The sequence below is a fragment of the Alligator mississippiensis genome, chromosome 1 (assembly GCF_030867095.1).
Source record: "Alligator mississippiensis isolate rAllMis1 chromosome 1, rAllMis1, whole genome shotgun sequence".
NCBI classification, from domain to species: domain Eukaryota; kingdom Metazoa; phylum Chordata; order Crocodylia; family Alligatoridae; genus Alligator; species Alligator mississippiensis.
Window position 1 is genome coordinate 268167001 of NC_081824.1, and position 23119 is coordinate 268190119.

General features: G+C 50.8%; 1 protein-coding gene across 3 annotated transcripts in view; it reads left to right on the plus strand.

Annotated features, from left to right (window-relative positions):
* Positions 1-21970, plus strand: part of IGSF3 (immunoglobulin superfamily member 3) — a 154985-nt gene extending 133015 nt beyond the window's left edge. For all 3 annotated transcript variants that reach the window (XM_014599138.3, XM_019476284.2, XM_019476283.2), the window contains 4 exons: positions 1833-2243; positions 4879-5286; positions 10312-10728; positions 18926-21970. In XM_014599138.3, coding sequence (XP_014454624.1) covers positions 1833-2243; positions 4879-5286; positions 10312-10728; positions 18926-19176 — 1487 coding nt within the window. In that variant the 3' untranslated portion in view covers positions 19177-21970. The remainder of the gene's footprint in view (positions 1-1832; positions 2244-4878; positions 5287-10311; positions 10729-18925) is intronic.
* The last annotated feature ends 1149 nt before the right edge of the window (positions 21971-23119 follow it).

The following is a 23119-nucleotide window of genomic DNA, read 5'->3' on the forward strand; positions in this document are numbered from 1 at the left end:
CTCCCCTGCCCTCCACGCCCCCTCTCAGCATGCTTACCCTGGTATCTAGCCTTTATTAGCATACTGATTAAAGCCAAAGGCAATACAGGCTTCAGGGGAACTTTTAATGTGTTACCAAGATGCATATCCTCAGATGCTAGATTAGAGCAGAAAAGCGTCACTGTCAAGGGAGCCTCTTTCTTGCATTTGATGCCATTGATCTGGGCCTCTTCTCTCCTTGGCCTCCTCCACACATCAGAGACATACTCTGCTTGGCTGGCAGGCATTGGGGAGTGGAGAATGCAACGGACTTTTGAAGTAAATTGTAAGGCAAAATAAGGTACTCCTCTCTCTTCAGCAATAGCGAAGCAGCACCATCGTATTCTGGTGAATAGAGCTTGTGGGACAAATTGTCAGGTGTATAAAACTGCATAGCTGCCTGGACAGGGATGGAACCCAGCAAATCCCTTCCTGTATTTCTCTAGTATCTCCCATCCCCGAAGTGCTTTATAAATGTCATAAATAGAGTTGCCGGCTCTTATCAGCATGTGTATACTAACTCTATATGCTGTGTGCATGCTGCCGTCCTGCCATGCAGTCCTGAAATCCCCCCTCTTCTGGCGGTTGAGACGCAGTGGTGTTGTTACATTGCACAACAGCTCTCTACAGCTGTCCAGGAGATGACGAAGGCAATAGAAACTGCAAGTGAAGCTTAGGTAGCGATTGTAATTACCTGAACTAGATCTGGTCTGTAATATCAGTGTCCAGCACTACAACTCTCCTGACTGCTGAGAACTCGATAAAGCTTTTCTCCAGCATTAGGATTACCTGTTATAAAGGATCAGGATCATTGATCTGAGAGATGATGCATCCAGCTGTGGAGTTTACTGGCTCAGTGCTGACCGGGCAGTGAAGGAGGTGCCACCAGCTTAAAGTACCAACTTGTACCATGACCAGAGAGCTCCAGCCTGAGTACTTATGAGCTTGACCTTGTTCAGTGTATGCACCCTGAGATCTAGTTGGGCCCCCAGTGCAGAAATCTGAGGTAGATCTGATTACCGGCCTTGCACAAAGAGGGCATCAGAGTTTTAAACCTGCTCAGGGCAGCCCTAAACACAGTGGCTGCTGTGTTTTCCATGTACCACTGCTTCCATCTCAGCTCCTGCCGGGGAGCTTAACTGGTAGAAGCAATGGTGGGAAGCTGAGAGTAGACGAGGTTTCTTTGGCTTGCCCAGTCTAATGTAGCAAGTCTGTGATAGGACTGGGTCTAGAATTACCACAGGCAGCCCTGCCATCTTCTAACTATCACGTGCCTGCCAGCTCCGTTCCATCTCAGCATCTGTTTCTCAAATGGCACACGTTTAATGTCCCTATCTGTGTGGCTCCTCCCTGTCCAGGATGTCAGATCTCCCTGAGATGGCTGCAGTGGGGTAGGGTCAGCAGCACAGGAGCTTAGGCTAGAACAAGCATAGTTTAATGGTGGAAAAAGTCATTTAGCAGACGTGATGCTGCTAAATGAGCACTGGAGAGCCAGTGTTTGGTGTGACTGCCCTGCTCAGCCGGATGCTTCACATCTGGATGGATTAAGGTGGGGCCCTTTAATGAGACCTGAGTTTCCTGTGAGAAGCCAGACCTCAAGGGAGGACTCAAGGATACACTGGGGAGGAAAAGGGGACTTGAATTTCCTGTGGATCGAGGGTTTTGTTTAGTTTTGTATGATGTGATCTGAGGCAGAGTGAGTATGACAGTGCATGGGCTGGAGGGCTATTTCCGTCATCTCGTAACCCCTGGATTTCTTTCATTGTACTAATGATGTGCCTCCTTCTCTTCCTCTCCCCTGCCTGTCGATCTAGTGACCAAGCTGCAGGTCAGCAAATCAAAGCGGAGCATCACCCTGGTGGAGAACAGGCCCATCCCTCTGAACTGCTCCGTGAAATCCCAGACCAGCCCGGACTCTCACTTTGCTGTGCTGTGGTATGTCCACAAGCCCTCTGATGCCGATGGCAAGCTCATCTTGAAGACCACCCACAGCTCTGCCTTTGAGTACGGCACCTACGCTGAGGAGGAGGGCCTGAGGGGGAGGCTGCAATTTGAGCGGTCTTCCTCTGGCGGGCTTTTCAGCCTTACCGTCCAGCGGGCCGAGGTCAGCGACAGCGGCAGCTACTACTGCCACGTGGAGGAGTGGCTGCTCAGTCCCAATCATGCCTGGTACAAGCTGGCTGAGGAGGTGTCTGGGCGAACCGAAGTCACAATCAAGCAGCCAGGTAACATGCAGCACCCTGGGAGGATGCTGCCAGAGCAGGTCCTGGTGGTGCATGGAAGAAACATACCTCTCACCCCCTCTCACCACAGATCATTTCTCCCAAGAACTCCAGCTGACCCGAACTTCTCCCCACAGGAGAGATTTGAACCAAACCATTCCTCCCATATCTGTCAAGCATTTGTCCCCCAACTGGGTCCTGTTGCTCCTCCCTCACCTCACAGCAAACGCCTTGCCCCTTAAGCTGGGAGGGCAAGCTTCCCTTCTCCATTCACTTAGTTGTCCCCTTTCTGGCTGTTGGCTGCTGGGTGGCTGCCTGCACCATGCTCTTGAGTGCTGGTATGGGATGTCTCCTCTATTCAGGTTGGGACAGTACACATTTAGCCTCTGACCTGGGCATTTCTGCATATAGGTAATTCATTCTCCTGCCTGTGCAGTGAAATGGTAGATCCAGGGCCTGCTTCCTTCACACCTGGAATGACTGATGCTATCCATGTGCTGGACTGGGCAGAGAGAGAACAAAAGGGGAAAGAATGGCCATGGAGAGGTTGGGTGGTGTATTAAATGAGTTGAGGACTGCTAAAAGATGAGTCTCCCTTGCTGAGGCAGACAGCAGGGACTGGCAGCTCTAGCAGGGCAGGTCTTAATGGAGAAGAAATTAAGGATGTTTTTCCATCTCTCAGGCTTTTGATTTGCCTAGGTAAGGTAGTCGGGTTCAGGCTAGGTTTGGCTAGCCCATGACTGAAGTTTGTATGTTCATCTTAACCAGCAGTTTTTGGTTATTTAGCCTGAGCCTCCTTCAGCATGGGGAGGAGGGGTTCTGCAGGAGCAAAGAGGGAGTCTGTTTGAGACATTGTCATGCAGCTGGAGCAGCAACTAGTGGAAAACTGAGTGAGAGCTGATTGAGTTCATGTGCTGGGGGGAAAGCTCTGCAGATGGCAGAACTTTTTCATGCAGTTTGATTTTACTCTGTCTATATCCCGGCAGGTGTGAGAAGTATGGTCTCTGTTCCCTTGCACTCTGCATAAGAGATGCGAGTAATGAGTTTAATGAGGTGGGTGCCAGGGAGGGAGAAATCTACTCTGCTGGTGGTTTCCATGGCAGAGGGTGGCATTGGCAGACTTGGGAAATGGAAGAAATAAGGCTGGACTGAATTACATGGGAAATGCATCTCTCTCTACTACACCTGTATGGGCCACAGAGGCTTGTTATTTCTGAGAGATGTTGAAGGTTTAGCCATTTTCCCTAACTATGCCTTGCTCCAGAGGTGTATTATGGGTGCTGCTTTCTCAGAGGAAACTTGCCATGCCCAAACAGATTGCTAGGTGTGGCATGCACCCTATGTGGGTTAGATGCCTGCAGCAGGGAAGAACATTCAGGGATTTGGGAGTGGAGGAGGGGGCCAGCAGGGCTGGAAAAGATGCCATAGGTGTGTGCAGCTTGCAGTCCTCTCATTCCAGGAGGCTGGGCCTGGGCAGGACGAAGTCTGTTACCCTACAGCAGAGATAGCCCATCACCAGCTACTCTGCTAGATGGTGCCTTGTTTAGTTACATAGGCGTGGGTTAGAGCAGCAGTTGGCATCCTTTTCAGGAAGTGGGATGGATGGCATACTCCAGTTCCAGGCAGCCCCTGCCACCGCCACTGTTTCTTTTCCCCTTGACGCAACAGCACAGGGACAGCTCCTGTAGCCGCCACTTTTCTCAACCCATGCTGCTGCAGGGAGACCACTGCTGAAGCCCACCACCACCAAAAGCCCCACGTTTGCAAGCCAAATCAATGGCTTCATGGATTGGATTTGGCCTGAAGGCTGTAGGTTGCCAACCCCTGGGTTAGAGCATATGGCTTGTGGGGTCGGAAGGTCACCAGTCACAGCTGTTGCCAACACTGCACAAATCCTTAGACTGTGGTCTGGAGAAGCACAGACTTCAAAGAGTGACTAGGGAGGAGGGGGACTGATGCATGTTGCGGGGGTTCTTACCAACCACCATGTTTACATCACTTCCGTTTTGCACATTCAGTACTTTGGAAGATCCTTTGGCATGAATTTCTGCTTGGTAGTGTCAAGATGTGTACTGGGTGAAGGAAGCCCAGCCCTGGGTTGCATGGCCAGTTTGCTAGGTAGTCTAGGATGCACCTGTTCTGTGTTAAAGAGCTGACTGTAGCCATCCTCTGCATGTCTACAAAGTTGTAGGTCAAATATAGGGAAACTTCCCAATCCAGTGATAGCCACACGAAGCGTGACCTCCTTCAACCCCAAATAGTCTAGTCCCTGCATTTGGAATCTTCAAATCCTATTAGGGGATTGTGGTGTCTGCCACACTTCCATGTCCTCATATGCTGGGGTAAATGGGCGCTTTCCGACTTATTTAGTCAAGGATTTTCAAAGGCATGTAAAGGTTTTCAGTGCCTATGTTTCCTTGAGAGTTGAGCTAATTTTCCTAGGCTTTTTTGAAAATCCAAGCCTTCCTTATTTTTTTTGACTGTGCCCAAGGTTGTGATAGATGCTTAACAAAACAAATCACATGAGTGGTGGTGTCCCTGTAAGTATGACATGGGAAGTATTCAGCCGGAGGAAGGACTGTGGTCATTGCAGTCATGTAATTGCTTTTTTTTCCCTTTTCCTTGCTTCTTTTCTTAGATAACCACCTACAAGTGAACCAGACCCAGAAGAACCTCACCATTCTGGAAAACCAGTGGGTGACACTGGAGTGCCTGGTCACCAACCGAACCAGCTTTTCTTCCCAGCTCTCTGTGGAATGGTTCGTGTGGAAGTCTGGACACCCGGAGAAAGAGACAGTGGCTCGTCTGAACCACCAGGCCACCCTGCAGTATGGGGACCTGGCAGCACTGAGTGACCTGAAGAACAGGCTGCATTTAGAGAGCCCTTCTCCTGGCCTGTACCTTCTCACTATCCAGAATGCAACTGTGCGGGATAGTGGGGCCTATGACTGCAGGGTGGAGGAGTGGCTGCTGGATCCCAGCGACCGGTGGTATAAGCGAGCAGAAGATCTCTCTGGGCTGACAACAGTCACAGTGAAACAACCAGGTAAATTGCCTCTGGGATACATTCATCTGGCTTTGGGGCTGTGTCAGGTGCTTAAGACAGATGGCCTTCTCCCTCATGTCCCTGAGGCTGGGAATCACCATACTGTCCATATATTGTAGAGTGGGAAACAATGTACAGCTAATGATTGTTAATTGTTGCAACAGTGCATCTTCCATCTGAAGACCTTGGAGCATTCTCTCAAAGCTTTACAGCTTCACAGCCCTTTTCCCAGCAGGTGAGTAAGGGAGCGACACCACACTCCACCCTGCATATTCATCAACTAGCATGCGATTGTTTAGGGTGCTCTGGACCAGGTAGAGTGAGTGGGAAGGGAATGTGGCCTCTTAACTCCATCCTGTCCCTTGCCAGCTCCTTTCCCACCACTTGACTTTGTGGTCATCTAGCTTGACTATCACAGGTAGATGGGCCACCAGTCTGATCCAGTCTGATCAGTTTCATTGTCCCACGCTGTAGTGTTACATAACAGCACCAGATATGCATTCATACCATGTACGGCCGACATACATTTAGCCCAGAGGTCAGCAACGTTTTTGGGCAGAGTGCCAAAATCACCTCAACTTCCACCCGCCCCTTGATTTGGCATGCCAGAGATGGGGGAACCACAAGGGGCCCAATCCTCATTGCTGGTGGTGGCTGCATTCATGCCTCCTAGTGGACGGCAGCAGAGGGGCCAGGGTTGCACTGTCCCAGCCCCTTCCTCCTCGCCATTCACTGCAAGCCATGTGTGCACCTGCCACCCCCATAGTGTCAGGGCTCCAGAGCCCAGTGCAGCAGTTTGCAGCTCTGGTCAGTTGTAGCAGGCAGCTGGGAGGCTGCAGACAGCTGTGCCAGCTCCACAGCCCCAGCACTGACCCTGTGACAGCTGTGCATGTGCCTCCAGGCAGATGGTGGGGGAAGAGCCATGGTTGCACTGCCCCAGCCACTTCTCTGCCATGTGCTGCAATCTGCATGTGCACCCAACCCTGTCATGGTGCTAGTGCTGGGACTGTGGAGCCCAGCAAAGCCGTTTGCAGCCTCCTGGCTGTCTTCCACAGCTGGCCAAGGCTCTGGGCAATTGTAGCAAACAGCTGGAAGGCTGCAAACAGCTGTGCCAGGCTCCGCAGGCACTGGCTCCATGGTGGCAGCAGCAGCAGCAGCTGCACAGGTGCCTGTGGGTTGCACTGCCCCAGGCCCCTTCCCAGCCATGTGCCCAGAGGTGCGTACACAGCTGCTGCAGCCACAGAACTGGTGCCGGGGCTGCAGAGCCCCATGCAGCTGTTTGCAGCCTCCCAGCTGCAGTTGGCCCAAGCTCTGGGCAACTGCTGGCAGAAGCTGCCCAGAGTCTGGGTCAGCTGTGGCGTGCCAAAGAAAATGGCCTCACGTGCCATACTTTGGCACGTGTGCCAGGGGTAGCCAGTTCCTGATTTAGCCTTTCCTTGCTGTGTGCTCTGTCGCTGAACTGGAGTGACAGTAGCAATAGCTCATGCTAATGCTTCCAAAGAGCCTTTTCATTGCCACTGCGTGAATCTGGAAGGAGATCACAGGCATACTGCAGACCCAGCAATCCTTTTTCCTCCCAGTGTTTCTGGAGAATCTGTGATTTTTGTTTCTAAGTCCCAACACCACCTTGACCAGCAGAATAAATTGTTAAGTGTTGTTACTGTTTTGATTCAAATCAAAACATGTCATGGAATGATGCAGCAGTCTGTTTTAAAGGGTCTTTCCACAATGTTGTGGATTGAAAGCCTCTTCAGGCATTTAGATAGCAGTTTTCATCCAAACAGTTTTATAAGGCATAAATAACATCCCTGTTCTACAGATGGAGAAACCAAGGCACAGAAAGGTAGCACGACCTGTCTACAGTTACATGACGGACTGGGAATAGGACCCAGAACTCCTGACCCCCTACCTCATAAAGGATGGCTAGGAAAATCCTCTCCTCTGAGCCAGTTTTTCCATGATTGACCAATTTAGGAACTTTTTGCACTTTACTATGAAGTAGGTACTACTGGCTACTATCATAGTTAGATGGGCTGCTAGCCTGATACTACAGTACACAGATACATAACAGCACCAGATATGCATTCATACCATGTACAGCCAACATATATTTAGCCTTTCCAGAAGTGGCACCTTACTGTACAGGAGTGGTGTCTGGAGTATCCCTTCTTTGCAAGATCCTGCATCTTAGTTAGACAAATTCCAACCAGGAAGAAGACACAGCTTCTTAGCAGGGAGGGCGGAAAACCTCTGGAACCATGTGTGTAAGGTCTGCATTGCTAAGAGTGCTAGAAGGACATCCAATCTTGATTCAGAATCTGCCTTCCAGCTAGACATGATGGGCTTGATACAGGAAGCACAGGGTGAGGTCCTTTGCTTTGTGCCATGCCGACTGGCTGATCATAGCGGTCCCTTCTGGCTTAAAAACATTCCTATGTTCACACAAGGGCCCCTGGTGATTTCAGTGGGTCTTGACCCTGGGATCCTGTTCTGCAGCTGGCAACTTGTTAGGAGACCGGAATGGTTTTAGCAGGGATGTATGCTCCTGTGGAGAGGATTTGTACTTAGAAGAAAAAGCTCTTTCAGGGGATTGTGCAAATCTTATCTACAAAATCTTGGCTTTGGACATTTTTTGAGCAGAAAGATGTCACTGTCCCTAGGTGGTTACTGCTATCTCTGTTGCACATAGTTTAGCAATTACAACAGATCTCTGTTTGGGCTGAAACTTCCCAGACCTGGTCTCGGTGCACTGTGATTGATGAATATGAGCTAGAAAATCATTCAGCCCTTCTTGAACTGTAGAAATGTGTATTACTGTGCAGCAGACTGGGTAGGAGTACACTAATTTAAGTTTAAATTAAAAAAAATAATTGTAGGGTTGGGGGCTTTTTGGATTGCAAGGAACTCAGTGTGACTGAACAAAACCTCCAAGCTTAGCACATAACTCATCTTCTCTAAGAGAGAATTTTTGTGCTTATATATTTAGGTACAAATAGTCATAAGCAACTGAAAAACAACTTCAGATCATGTTAAGCAAGTCTCTTGTGGACAACTTCAGAAAAGAGGAGAATTTTTCGCCTTTTCTTTGTTTGCAGAGGCCGGGAAGATTGGCAGCATTTTTGTTTTCATTTTTTTCCAAAAAGCTTTGGGTTTTTTTCTTTGCTCCCGTTTTGTCTTAGAGGCTTCAAGAATCTCAGGGTTTGTCTTCCCTGTTTGTCCTGAGGACTCCTTGGAGGATATGAACTCAAATCACTGACACGTGTGGCTGGAGCCTCACCTTCCTTGATTAATTATTAAGCGTAAGACCCCTTCAAACACCTGAGAACTGCTAGAAAGTCACCCTGATCCAGCTAACCTGTAAGAAGCCAGGGAGAAGGAGTCCTGCTAATTGGTGTCCCCATCTACTGCCCTTCAGAGGGGAATCCTGATGCTCCAGACTTACAGCTCACAAGAATTGAGTCCCACTTCTTTGAACCTCTCTGGACCCTTGGAATCAGGGCTCCCCTCCTCTACTCCTTACAAAATCTGAAGGGGGGAGCCATGCTCCTAGCTACTTCCAAATGTCTACCACTAAGGGAGTGGGAAAATGGAGGTGGCAGGAGGCCTGGAATCGAATCGGGGGCAAACCTCCCCTCCTCTTCAGCTCCTCCGTATAGCCTACAGGAAGTTTTTATGAGAGAGAAATCTTCCTTTTTTTAGCCTCTCCCTTGCATTGACCCTAAGAAGCTGACACCCTTCGTTGCTCCCCATGAGAGGTGGGCAGCTCATCAAGGCTCTTGCCTCCTGGGCTTCCTAGCTTCTTTGAAGATCCCCATACAGAATTAGCAGCCCTCTCAATCCAAGAATGAACGTAAAGTAACGCCAAACCAAAAACCTGCCAAAAGTAATCCCCTGAGCTCTTCTTTCACGTGGAACTCAAGTGTCTTAAAGTTAGAAAACCTGATAATAGCTGAGACTTGTGCATGTGGAATGAATAGGTAAGAAAAGATCATAGCCTACTTCCCATAGACCCCTTGTGGAACAGGAAAACTCCCCACCAAACAACACTTTAAGGAGAAAATTAGATGTCTTTTATTTACAGCTCCCCCTAGCAATTGGATCAACCTTCATATTCAATCTCTGCAACAAAAAAAAATAGACACTTTTTTTTAATCTTTTAGATGGAAGCTCAGAACTCCAGTAATTAATTTTTTGTGTCACTGTGATAGGTTTTCCAAAGTCCATGTTCTCTGGCAATGTTACTAAATCAAATGTTAACTGCTCTTGAAGTCAGACTTTAATCAACTAAATTTATGTCCTAGGTACTGGGTCTCAGGTGGGGGAATTGGTGAAACTAGCTTTATCTCCCTCCTGTGCAACAAAGTGGCAAAAAATGAGTATTTTAGACCTGTCTTTTGCATCTCTATTTGGTGGGCGGAGGTTGTAATTGTCTGATTCACTTCAGATTTTTTTTTTTCAGAAAAAAATTCAACCTTGGTTCCAAACGAGACCTTGGTTTTTAAGGTCTTTGTGGCAACATTTATACATTTTAGAACTTGGGAGAAAAAATAAGTTGGTTTCGCCCAGTAGAGTATTTGCAGTGTTTGTGGTACGGAAAATTATATCGTTCCATAATATACAAAATAATTGTTTGCATTTCCTGATTTTTGTGTTTTACACATCTGAATTAATAACACTGCTGTGATTTGTTTTTTTTTACACATCAGCATATAAGCACATGCATGCTCCTGGCTTCAGGGTTGCTGTTGGGTCTTTTGCACAGCAGAACTAAAGCCTATCCAAGCTATTGACAAGTTCCTGTTTTGACTTGGAGAAAGATGGATACAGTTTCCCAGGCCACAAACAACACTGCAGCAGGCTCCAGTGAACCCATGGGTTACACTTTGACCCCTCCCAATTAACGTTAAGGCTGTGGCTCTGCGTTTAGCACCAGGAAAATGTAGACTGTGTTCAGCATTTGTTCACTGGCTTGCTGTCCCCCTCTCCCACTTTCTCTTCACTAATGACATGTCTTCCAATTTTCAGATCCCACGCTGCAGGTGGATGCCACCAACTCCAACCTCACAGTGGTGGAGAAGGAGTCCTTCCTGTTGGACTGCAGTGTTCTGTCCCGCTCCAGCCAGGAGTCTGTCTTTGCTGTGACCTGGTACAACCTGAAGGCTAAAGAGAGAGGAGGTCGTGTGGAGGAGGAGGAGCAGGAGGCCCTGCTGAGTGTGGGCCTAGATGCAGTGTTTAGCCAGGAGACTAGCCGCTGGGAAGGCAGGCTGCGCTTCCAGAGGCTCTCAGCCATGCTTTTCCGACTGACTGTGCTGCAGGCAGGCACTGCTGATGCTGGCAACTACTCCTGTCACGTGGAGGAATGGCTGCCAGACCCCAGTGGGGTATGGTACAAGCTGGCCGAGGAGGAATCTGGCACCATTGCTGTTCACGTGCAGGGTACAGGTGAGAGGATGCAAGAAATGCCTCTGGCTGGGAGGGAGGGAGACATGGATCTATGGAGAGGTCTTTTGGCCAGGTGGAGGTTAGCGTGTCTAAATTCTAACCTAAGCCCTGTGGATAAGGGTCCCCTGTAGTGAAACTGTTGTCATCACAGTTAACACCAGTTTCATCCCTGGTTGAAAATGAAGGCCAAGGATTGCCTGGGGCACACAGCCTGCCTTGCCTTGTCCTCCCCACAGGAGGCTCCTCCAGGTGAGGGCTGAGGTAAGCAGAGGCAGCAAATGCAATCCAAGCTCCTCATGCTGCACCATTTGATCGGTCAGCAAAAGGGTGGTTCTCCAGGGCACCCAATCCTGGCAGCTTTTACCAGCACTGAACTAGCTGAGAAACAATAAACAAAGGGAAACAGTAACATCAGGATATGCTTACGTGAGTGTGCCAGGATTGTGCAAGTATAACATCAGGATTGCTGGAGTGAGTGTGCCAGATGTATCACGTTACTTCTGCAACATCCCTGACAAGTGAAAGCCCTGAACTGAAGTAAGCTAATGACCCTACAGGGGCTTTAGCTGAGACACCTACTCCACCTCTAAAGTTCCCAGCAGAAGCTGAACCAGGCCCTTCTGCGAGGAGCCTGTGCTACTGTCTGTGCATCAGCATGAAATCCAGTATCCTAAGGGGTAGCAGTACATCAAGAGGCTGTATTGACTTACCCGTAACTTTTGAGGAGCTTGATACAGGTGCCTCTGGCTTTGCTACCAGCCTTCAAGCCAGTGTCCTTGTTAAGGGGAGCTGTGGAGCCTGCGCCTCGCTCTGCCTGGCCTATCAGGGTGTTGCCTCTCCCCTCAACTCGCCTGCCATGACTTGGATGTACTCAATTACCTTCAGAGGGGTCTCCAGTGGAGATCTTTATCCTGGGTGGGGCCTCCCGATAGACAGTGTTACTCACGGTTATTGGACGCGGTGATCCACGGGGCTCCGCCTCCCCTATACCCCGTCCACACGCCAACCGCTGGGCGATGTCTTCCAGATGTTGCCTGGCCCAGTATGAGGGCCTCTGACCAGTTCCCCGGTTCCCGGTCGTCCTCCCTCCTGCTGGGAGGGGTTTCTCCTTTCTCCTCCCTTATAGATAATACTCCTCCGAACCAGGGGTGGGTGCTTCCCCTGGTTCCAGCCCCCTCCTGGGGCCTCCGCTGTCTCCCCTTTCCTCCCGTCCGCAGGGCGCTCCCCTGCCTCCTGGGCGTCTGCCGCTTCAGGACACAGAGAGAGTGCCTCGGCGTGCACTCTCTGACTGCCTCTCGCTTGGCTGCTTGCGAAAGGCTTCCAGCTCTTGCCTAAGCTGCCTGCTTGAGACCCGCAGGCGGGGTCCTTTCAGCTCCATGCGAAAGCCTGCAGCACGGGCAGCACACCCGTACTCTCTCTCCCTGGCTCTCCTCCCTTCCCTGTCCTGCCGGCGTTTTTAAATCTTCCCGCAGCGGCCGCTCTGGCTGCTGGGATTGGCTCAGCTGTTCGCCGCGTGGGGAACAGCTGTTGCCAGAGCTGGCGTAATGGCGGCTCGTGCGGCTGCAGCCGCGGATGCGGCTCTTCCTCCCGCTGCCCCTCTGCCGGTACGTATGCCCTTCTGGGGGCTTGCTCTCGGGGTCTGGGGTCTGTGGGTCCCCTCTTCTCTCCCTCACTCGCCTGTGGGGGCGCTTCGCCACAGACCTCCCCCCTTAAGTTGCCTTGTGGCAGCTGATTTTCTCTCGTGACGGCATGTGTCACCTGCGGCTCCTCCCTATGGATGTGGCCCGTACCTTCCTCTGCGTCGTCTGCGCCTCCCCACCTGGACAAGAAGTCAGCCACAAAGTTATCTCGGCCCGGACGGTGTATCACCGTGAATTTGAATGGCTGTAAAGCCAAAGCCCAGCGGGTGATCCTGGTGTTCATGCTCTGTTTCTGTGTTAACCACTGTAGTGGTGCGTGGTCAGTTACTACCACGAATTCCCTCCCCATCAGGTAGTACTTAAAATATTCTACTGCCCAGCATATTGCCAGGCACTCCCTCTCGATGGTGGCATACCTGGTTTCTGCATGACTGAGTTTCCTGCTGGCAAAGGCAATTGGGCGCTCCTCCTGCCTGTGTTTCTGCAGTAACACTGCTCCCAGCGCCCGTCCTGATGCATCCGTCTGTAAAACGAAAGGGGCGTTAAAGTTAGGCGTGTGCACGACAACGTCATGGCACATTGCTTCTTTCAAATTCTGGAAGCTCTTTCGCATCCCCGGTGTCCATTTCAGTGGCGTCACAGATTTCCCAGCTAACGCGTCTGTAAGTGGTGTGGCGAGCGTCGCGAAGCAGGGTATAAATCGCCGATAATAGTTAACGAATCCCAAGAAGGAACGCAGTTGTTTGCGGGTTCTCGGTTCCTGGAACTGCCTTATAGCCTCAATCTTATCTGTGAGTGGCCGAACTGTCCCTTGGCCTACTCGAAATCCTAGGTATGCTGTTTCTTTCCCCGCCAGTTTACATTTCTTCGGGTTGGCCGTCAGCCCTGCTGCTCGGAGTTCCCCCAGGACTGCTCTGAGGTCTTGGAGGTGTTGTCGCCAGCTGGCAGAAAATATAATGATGTCATCAGTGTATGCCGCCGCGTATGCTGAGTGGGGTGCCAATAGGTTGTCCATCAACCTCTGAAACGTCGCAGCTGCTCCGTTGAGGCCGAAGGGCATCCGCATGAATTCGAATAGGCCCCATGGGGTCCCGAAGGCTGTTTTGGCACAATCCGTGGGTCACATCGGGATCTGCCAATATCCCTTTGCCAAATCAAGCGTGGTTATATACTGTGCTTCCCCGATTTTCTCAACGAGGTGAGTGACATGTGGCATCGGAAAGGCATCAAACGTAGTCAGGGCATTGAGCTTCCTGTAGTCTATACATATGCGCAGTGACCCATCCGGTTTGACGACAGGGACTATGGGGCTCCGCCATTGACTGCGGGACGGTCATATAATCCCTTGTTCTTGCATTCTCATGATCTCTTGCCATATTTCCTGTTGCCACCGCTGCGGTATCGGCCTCTATCTCTCCCTTACCAGTGCTCCCTGAGGGGTCCTGATTTCATGTTTTACTCCCGTTACTCGCCCCGGGATCTCTTGGAACACTGCCCTAAATTCCTCTATCAAAGCTAGTAATTCTTGCTGTTGGTGATGGCCCAACTCCTTGCCCATCTGTACTGACCCCTCCTTCCCAGGTCTCCCTAACCCGGGACACATCGGTCCCAGGTCCTCCTTTGTATCCTCGTCTAGGGCCAACCAGCCCTGAGGAGTTTTCCACTCCTTGAGCAGATTTACGTGGTAAATCTGTCGCTCCCGGCGGTGACCTGGTTTAAGCAATTCATAATCCACGGGCCCTACTTGTCTCACCACGGTAAACGGCCCCTGCCACATAGCCAGCTGTTTGCTGGAGGAGGTTGGCAGCGATACCAAAACTTTGTCCCCCGACTGGAACGTCCGCATTTTCGCCTTCTAATTGTAACGCCTTTCCTGTATGTCTTGGGCGTCCCTCAGGTTTTGCCTGGTGATCCATTGGGCCGTGGAGATTCGGTCTTGTAGCTCCTCCCGGTACCTCTCCGCTGACAACCCCAAGCCTATTGGCTTCTCCCACTCTGCCCTTACGATTTATAGCAGTCCCCGAGGGCTATGGCCATACACCAACTGAAATGGGGAGTACTGGGTTGACTCTTGCGGCGCGTCCCTTATGGAGAACAGCAAGGGTGTCAAGATGGTATCCCACCTCCGCGGGTCTTCCTGGGCACACCGCCTGAGCATCCGCTTGATGGTCCCATTTAACCTTTCTACCAAACCGTTAGTTTGGGGATGGTAGACCGAGGTCTTTAGCTGGGTGATGCTGAGGGTTTTACATAAAGCCTTCATTACCCCAGACATAAAGTTTGTTCCCTGGTCTGTGAGTATGTCCCGAGGTATGCCCACCCATGCTATCCACTTAAGAAGTTCTTCCGCTACTCGAGTGGCAGTTATGGACCTTAGGGGCACGGCGTCTGGGAAACGGGTGGCATAATCTACCATCACCAGGATATATTGGTATCCGTTATGAGACCTGGGGAGGGGTCCTACTATATCCAGGGCGACCCGCGAGAACGGTGTCTCTACTATTGGCATGGGCTTCAGGGGTGCCCTTGGGGGCTTCCATTCCTGGGCCCTCTGACACTCTGGGCATGCGGCCCCCCACCTTTCCACATCCTCTTGGAGACGAGGCCAAAAGAATTCTTGGGCCAGCCTCGCCCAGGTCTTGTTACGTCCCAGATGGCCACCCAGGGGTGAGTCATGGGCCAGTCTCCACACCACTTGGCGAAGTGAGGTCGGGACCACTAATTGTCTCCCCCGTATGGTACCCTCCTCACCCTGTTGGACCCGATATAATAGCCCCCCTGTTACCTCGAAGCCGGGACACCCCTGTGAGGGTCCTTCCCCAAGGTTGGCATCCCACATCCGCTGCAGTTCCAGGTCCTCATGTTGTGCCCTACGAAATTGGGCCGCGCTCACGAACTGTTCCAGGTCGATGTCGCCTGTCATTGTTTCGTTGTGACGGGCTGGGCCCTCGCTGGCCCATCCGTTGCCCCTCTTGATCCGGTTCCTTGCCTCCTGCGTAGCCCTCACTCGCTCAAGGACTGTATAGAATGGGCCCCATTCTCGGCCTAGTATCATCTCACATGCCAGGGTCGGGGCAATTCCCACTCAGAGCTCTCCGCTAAACTCCATTACCCTAAGCGGGACATAGCAAGTCTGGAACCGCATCTCCCCCCCTAGTATGCAGGTCATCGTCAGGGGCCCCTCACTCTTCCGTTCCCTCTGCGGAGCGAGGTCTGCCCGAAGTAGGGAGTGGGAACACCCCGTGTCCAATGTGGCCTTAACCACCCTGTCTCCAACCCATGCGGTTACTACGGGCCGGTTCCATCCCTCGTTCTGGGTTGCCGACCCGAAACTGCAATCCATGGGTTCCCCTCTCTCCACCTCTTTGCCTCTATCCCGGGAGGGTGGATATCCTGTAGGGGTGCGACTTAGCTCGCTCAGGCCTTCCCCACATTCACGGGAGATGTGTCCGGTTTGCCCACAGCGGTAACACACCACCCCTTTCGGTGGCCCTCGTTTGGAGACCGTTCGCCTTTCCCCTTCACTTGTGGGTCCCTCTTTCATGCCTCGGGAGCCTCGTCCGTATCCCCGTTCCCTTTCCAAATTCGCAAAGGCCTCCGCCAAGCGAAGTGCCTCCTTGCTAGTTTGCGGCTGGTGTCTGCGTACCCACCTCTGGGCATCCTCTTCCAAATCCCATAGGAATTGTTCTAACAGGATCTGGTCCATCGCGCCCGCCCAGTCGAACTTGCCGGCTGGCAACCATTTGTTAAGCAAGTCCCTTAAAGCTTGCAACAACCCCCGGGGTCGCCTGGCCTCCTTGGACTTTCGGGCTCTAAAGGCCTGGCGATGACTTTCTGGTGAAATCTCAAGCCTGTAGAGGATTGCCGCTTTCACTGTCTCGTAATCACGAGCTTCGTCCCTTGATACCACTTGGGCCTGATCTATCACCAGCGCCCCCAGGTGGTGGCCCCACTGACCACAGTCTAACCCTGTCTGGATGGCTGTCCTCTCGAATGCCTCGATATAAGCTTCTGGGTCATCCTCCCTAGTCATCCGGGGCATTTTAAATAAAGCAGCATTTCGCTGTATCCACTCCTGCTGGTGTGCTCCCTGTTGTTGCTGCATTGCCAGCACCTGCCCTATGGCCTGGATAGCCTGCGTAAGCAGCTCCGTGGGCGCGAGGGCTGGCTGCTGCATCGCTATCGGGTCCCGGGTCAGGACACTGTCCCTTTACCACCGTACGAGAATGATGTCTTTCCCGGCCAATGCACTACTGTGGAGCCTGCGCCTCGCTCCGCCTGGCCTATCGGGGTGTTGCCTCTCCCCTCAACTCGCCTGCCACGACTTGGATGTACTCAATTACCTTCAGAGGGGTCGCCAGTGGACATCTTTATCCTGGGTGGGGCCTCCCGATAGACGGTGTTACTCACGGTTATCGGACGCGGTGATCCACGGGGCTCCGCCTCCCCTACACCCCGTCCACACGCCAACCGCTGGGCGATGTCTTCCAGATGTTGCCTGGCCCAGTATGATGTCCTCTGACCGGTTCCCCGGTTCCCGGTCATCCTCCCTCCTGCTGGGAGGGGTTTCTCCTTTCTCCTCCCTTATAGATAATACTCCTCCGAACCAGGGGGAGCTGGTGGGTGCTTCCCCTGGTTCCAGCCCCCTCCTGGGGCCTCCGCTGTCTCCCCTTTCCTCCTGTCCGCAGGGCGCTCCCCTGCCTCCTGGGCGTCTGCCGCTTCAGGACGCAGAGAGAGTGCCTCGGCGTGCACTCTCTGACTGCCTCTCGCTTGGCTGCTTGCGAAAGGCTTCCAGCTCTTGCCTAAGCTGCCTGCTTGAGACCCGCAGGCGGGGTCCTCTCCACTCCGTGCGAGAGCCTGCAGCACGGGCAGCACACCCGTACTCTCTCTCCCTGGCTCTCCTCCCTTCCCTGTCCTGCCGGCGTTTTTAAATCTTCCCGCAGCGGCCGCTCCGGCTGCTGGGATTGGCTCAGCTGTTCGCCGCGCGGGGAACAGCTGTTGCCAGAGCCGGCGTAATGGCGGCTCACGCGGCTGCAGCCGCGGATGCGGCTCTTCCTCCCGCTGCCCCTCTGCCAGTACGTATGCCCTTCTGGGGGCTTGCTCTCGGGGTCTGGGGTCTGTGGGTCCCCTCTTCTCTCCCTCACTCGCCTGTGGGGGCGCTTCGCCGCCACAGGAGCTGTTCTACATGCCCAGTTTCCTTGCCCCTTGCGTGAGGTGGGGGAAAGTGCCAGTTAGGCTCTGATGCAAGAAATTCGGGGAATATGTTGTTTGAACTGTCCTTGTCTTCTGGAGTGTGCAGTGTCAGTGTGCCAGTGGTCTATCCAGTACAGTTCATGTCCAGATCCCCTCCTAGGATTGAAAACACAAGGTTGGGATATGAGGCTCCCACTCCAGTGAGGCCCTGTGTCATCTGTGAGCCAGGAGAAGAGGGAAATTACTGCAAAGGTTGGAAGAGAGTGTAGATCCCTGTGTCACTGACACCAAGGCCTAAGAACTTCTTGACATGGGGGTACATGGCAGGCTGTGGTGAACCTATGGGATGTAGTTCAAATAAGGGGGTAGGAGCTTACATACAAGATGTGAGGCAGAACTACAGCACAGCTTTACTAGTCACTCTCCCTTCTTGTCATATTCTATGACCTCTCCCTTTCACACGGGGGAGAATTGCCATCAGCTGGGAGGGATGCAGTTGAGACATGCGGGAGGGAATATCCCAAAAAAATCTGCTTGTTCAATTGCCCTTTGGGGACCCTAAATCGGTGGTTCTCAACCTTTTTTTATACTGCGGACCAGGTGGAGCAGGACAGGGCTCACGGAGCCAGCTGCCTCCCTCCTGGGGCTGCCCCGCCACCCAGCTTTAACCCCAGAAGCTGCTCACCCAAGTGGACAGACGGGGGTCTGAGTAGGGGGCTCATGCCACCACCCGGCAGCCAACCCTTCGCGGCCCAGTACCGGGCCACGGCCTGGTGGTTGGGAACCTCTGCCCCGAATCATTCAGCTGCACTAGATCGGAGAATATGTGGCCGGTTACTATGTGCATCTCAGGTTTGACTTGTGTATGGAGTCCTTATAACTAGGATTCGTATTGCACTGGGATGCTATTCTTTTAACAGGGACCTCCCTTCATTGGAAATGGTAGAGCAGGAAGAGAACACTGTCTGGAAGGTAGGTCAGTAAAGACCTTGGAGACTGGCACTGAAGAGGAAGGTTATGACTGTGTCCTTGCAGACAAAACCCCATCATCTCAAGGTTCTTCATGCTCTGTTACCTTTTTGTGAGTCTCCTGATAAAAAAAAGTTTCAGACTTCAGCTACTTTACTCTAGTAGGCAGAATAGAAAGTGATCCTTCCTCTGAAACAATACTCCTCTCATGCTGAACCTTAAAATACTTGATATTTTTTCTCAAAGCCCAAGCTCTTGGATTGAGGTGACTGAGTGAATCTCCACTTATATTTTATTACATATACACGTGCGCGTGCACACATACCATATACCACCTGGCTTTTGGGTTGCAGGGAAGTTGTAAAACATGACCTTCCTTTGTCCCTGTTTTGTAGGCTCCACTCTGCAGTCCATCATCTGCTCCAACGATGCCCTCTTCTACTTTGTGTTCTTCTACCCCTTCCCCATCTTTGGCATCCTGATTATCACCATCCTGCTGGTGCGATTTAAGAGCCGGAACTCCAGCAAGAACTCAGAGGGCAAGAATGGGGTCCCCTTGCTATGGATCAAAGAGCCCCACCTCAACTACTCCCCCACCTGCCTAGAGCCACCTGTACTCAGCATCCACCCTGGAACTATAGACTAAAGAGGAAGGACCTGGACAGACCTGTAGAGTGAGATGGACACAGAAAGACACGCACACACCTGGACCCTTAAGGAACAGCGTGGTTTTTGTTATTGTTCCATGTGTTTCAGCATCTGTATTTCAGCTTCATGACTGAGCTCTGTAGTCCCCGGTCTCCGGGGACCAGAGGATGTGAGGCTCTGTGACTAGTCACAGAAGTGGATGGAGAGTCCACGTGCTTGCTGTACATAGCAGATTTTCCTCTTGGATTTATTTTCTTCTCATCAGTTGTTGTCCTTTGGGCTGCAATTTTTTTTTTTTTTTTATTACCCAAAGCCCACAGGCTTCCCCTCCTTCCAGGGGCCGTTCTGTTTGTGAGACTCCTGTTCGCTGGGTGTTTCTAGATGCTCTGTGGGGAGCAAATGTGTTCTGAAACCAAGTCAGTTCTCCCTCTTTGGGACTTCCATGTTGCAATGAACAAAACCTCTCCCAGAGGTGAACCAAGACAGCTGCTCGCTATTCCAAAGTGAACAGAACCAGAACTGCACCTCAAGGGCAGCTGGGTTTTTGCAAGTCCCTCTGAAAAAGTTACAGGCTCAGTGCGTCCATGTGCCCCACCCACTGCTCTTCCAGTAGGGGAGGAACTACCCTCCATGGAGTGTTTCCTTGTTCTTGGGCAGGTCTGAATACCCAAGGCATTTTCAGTTTGAACTAACACAGTCTCATTTGTTTTGAAGGACGGGGGAGAGGCACCGCAGGGTACTCTGGCCCTGCTTCCCACAGAGTCTGGTTTATCGGAGACATGAGCCTCACCTTGGTCTTAATAAACCCTTCTGCCACCTTCTCAAAGCCTGGGTTGCCTGGGTGCTTCTATGGCATGGAGGTAACAGGCTGGATCCAGCTTCTGAAGACCTTCAATTTGACCAAAGTAATGACTCTAGGAATGGGGAAAGGAGAGCTTCCATGGACTGGGATTCATTGTATCCAAACAGTTCTGCAAGGGTGCTAGATTATGGCCACGCTGGGCAGTGGGAGTGTGGAATTAATGGCCAAGTTTCATTTCTTCCTCCGATGGCTTGCACTGTTTACTTGTGTGAGTTGAAACTAGGCAAGGGGCCAATATATGGGAACTGGTCCTTGGCTGTTTCTGTGCCCTCTTGATTTGAAACGAAATGAATTCTGTTCCCCCTTCCCTTCTGTGTGTTTATGTGCCATTTACTGTTACTTGGGCTTTATTTCGGTAGGAAAACCACCTCTTCCTCCTCAACCTCACCCTATCCACAAATTGTCTCATCTTTGTAAGCAAGTGCTGTGGCAGTGAGTGCTGTTCTTTCTATGAAAGATAATGGCTGTTTGCAAGCCAAACTGGAGCCACATAGGCACAGGCACCCACCTGCCAGTCCAGCAAACCAGATACTCCTGCCACGTCTTGGGGAGGAATCTCCCTCCTCTCTAACATGTCCTCAGAGTTATGTCTGGGGAAGGAGAACGTTTGCCTGAAATGGCCTTTCATTGTCTTCCTTGATGTCTTCCTTGCAAATCTGACCATTTATCTTTTGCAGAGTGGTTGAATTCAGATGGGGATATACCACAGCATGCTACCAATTTATGTGAGAGGGAAGAACGATTCCCACAGCTTCTGCCCTCTCAAGACCAATAGGACTATTCCTCCTGAAGAGGGGTTCTTGATCCAGCCACCGCCTCCTGGTAACTGTAGGGTTAGTAGATTTTACCCTGATGCCTGCCTGTTTCAGAGCCACATGCTGCTGAAGTCATGCAGAAATCTGCAATACATATAATCTCTCAAAGGATGTAGGGAGAGGGGTGTATATGCATAATGCCTCACTCCACTGGAAGGAGACTCCATCTTCCATGAATTTTAACACTACCCTCTCCTTCATGAGTGAAAAATTTGCTACATTGAGACATCCAGACTTTATATGTACCTCCTTGAGATGTCCCTCCATCAAACTGTCACTGCTTAATAGGCCCTCTGCAGGTATCATAATATAACATACTGTGCACACACTCTTGTCTTCCCCTTCCATATATATGAAGGAGCTTACTTAGATGAGAGAAATGAAAAATGAATGGAGATGAAAAAGCATGATTAAGGAAAAAAAAAAAAAAGGAGCCCTAGCCAGTGGTATTGTTTTATAGATGTAAAATCTACTGTACATAACTGCTTCAGGGCAGGAACTGCAATTCATTTCAGCTTTAAAGGAAACAAGAAATTGGCAGGAGCCTTTCCTGCCCTAAGAGAACGCTGCTCCTCATCTCTGTGTTGGAAGTCTGCTGTACTGACCCAGTAGCAGCTGCGTATCTATAGTTTTTTAACTGGCACTGCTTTCCTCCCCCCTCCTTTTTTTCTGTGGAAAGTTTTCCCACAGTGACCTCCAGCGGCCAAAAACACACCCTTCGGTGGCTTCAGTCTGAACTAGATATATTCTTGAGGGCCGATTCATAGGATTCCTCTGTAAGCAGCCGTTACGTTACACAGTTTACCTTGCAAATGGTTTATCCATGGTTCTGGCAACACATTGCCCAGTCTTAAACTTTTTTATACATATATATATATATCTATATATCTATAAATATAAACCAGACTTCCTGTAACAAGTTTTAACATGAAGCTTTTCGGACAACGTTCTCTGCTTTAAACTTCTGTCACGAACTAAGAAGAAAAGACAGAAACCTATCTGTGCATGATGTGGAAAACTGTTTGGGATTTTTTTTAAAGAACTTTGTACTATGTTGCACTACACGTTTTATACAACACACCTGAGAACTGTAGTAAACTGTGTTGAAATTGTGATTAATATCGTGGCTGTTTTTCTGTAGTATAGGCTTTGAACATGTTCTTTTCCATAGAAACTCCTGCCCCCTACAGGTACGCAGGGATATGCACATTGCCAAGAGAAATTCCTGCATGGTATCCAAGATTGTTGTGTGTCAAGTGGAGACATGCTCATACATTCAGGTTCTAACCATGCATGGGATATGGCTCTTGCAAAACAAAGGCAACTTGGTTGTGAAAGAGATTAGCTCCAGAAGCGCTAATGAAGAGTCCTGGCGCTGGCAGCCATAATGGGATTGGAACAAAAGCAGATGTCTCAGCTGTCAACATCAAGAGCATCCCACTTCCTGCTGGCTTTAGGGTTTCTGCAGCTATAGCTCTACTCTTAGAGCTGAGATGTGGCAAAACAGCTTGTGTTACAGCATCTTGCTCACAGAGCTGATTACGTTGCCTTAGAACGGGTAGCTGACCTGCAGAACTGCCACAAGTAGCAGGGGCAGCCTCTGTGTAGCACATGATGGATCGGAGATGGGACAACAGATGCAGCAGCAGGTAGGGCAGGAAGCAGAAAGCAAAGCAGCAAATTGGGCAGGGAGCACAGGACTGAGAGGAGACAGCAGATCAAGTAGTGGAAGAAGATCAGAGTGGAAGCTGGGAAGAGTACAGGGCTAATTTGTGGCATGCCTGCCAAAAACATTGGACCTCACTGCCTTACACCATAGTCCCAAATACCCCATCAGATTCAGAAATACAAACAAGCTGCCCCCTTCTTTGGCCTTGTGCTCCTGGTTGTTAGTTGTGGGGTGTGTTCTCTGGAGGAACACGGGTAGTATTTCCATGTTGAAACAATATTTATTAACAACCATTTGCCACTCCTGCATATCCAAGAATCTTGCTGACCTTTTGTGGCAGTCCTGTATCAACATCCACCTTCTGTGGATGGAGAAACAGAAGTATGAGGTAAAAGGCATTGTCAGGAGCTTGCACAAATACAGATTCTCTTCCCTGCATGGGCACAAACAGAAGAGGAGGGCACAGAATGTTTTTAAACGGTGTGGAGCAGGAGGGCCATACACATATGGGCAGGTGTATGGACACAGTGATAGGGATAGATCCCTTGGGTCTGGGCTGCCATCTACAGCTCTGAAGAAGTGGCAACTGAAGTAC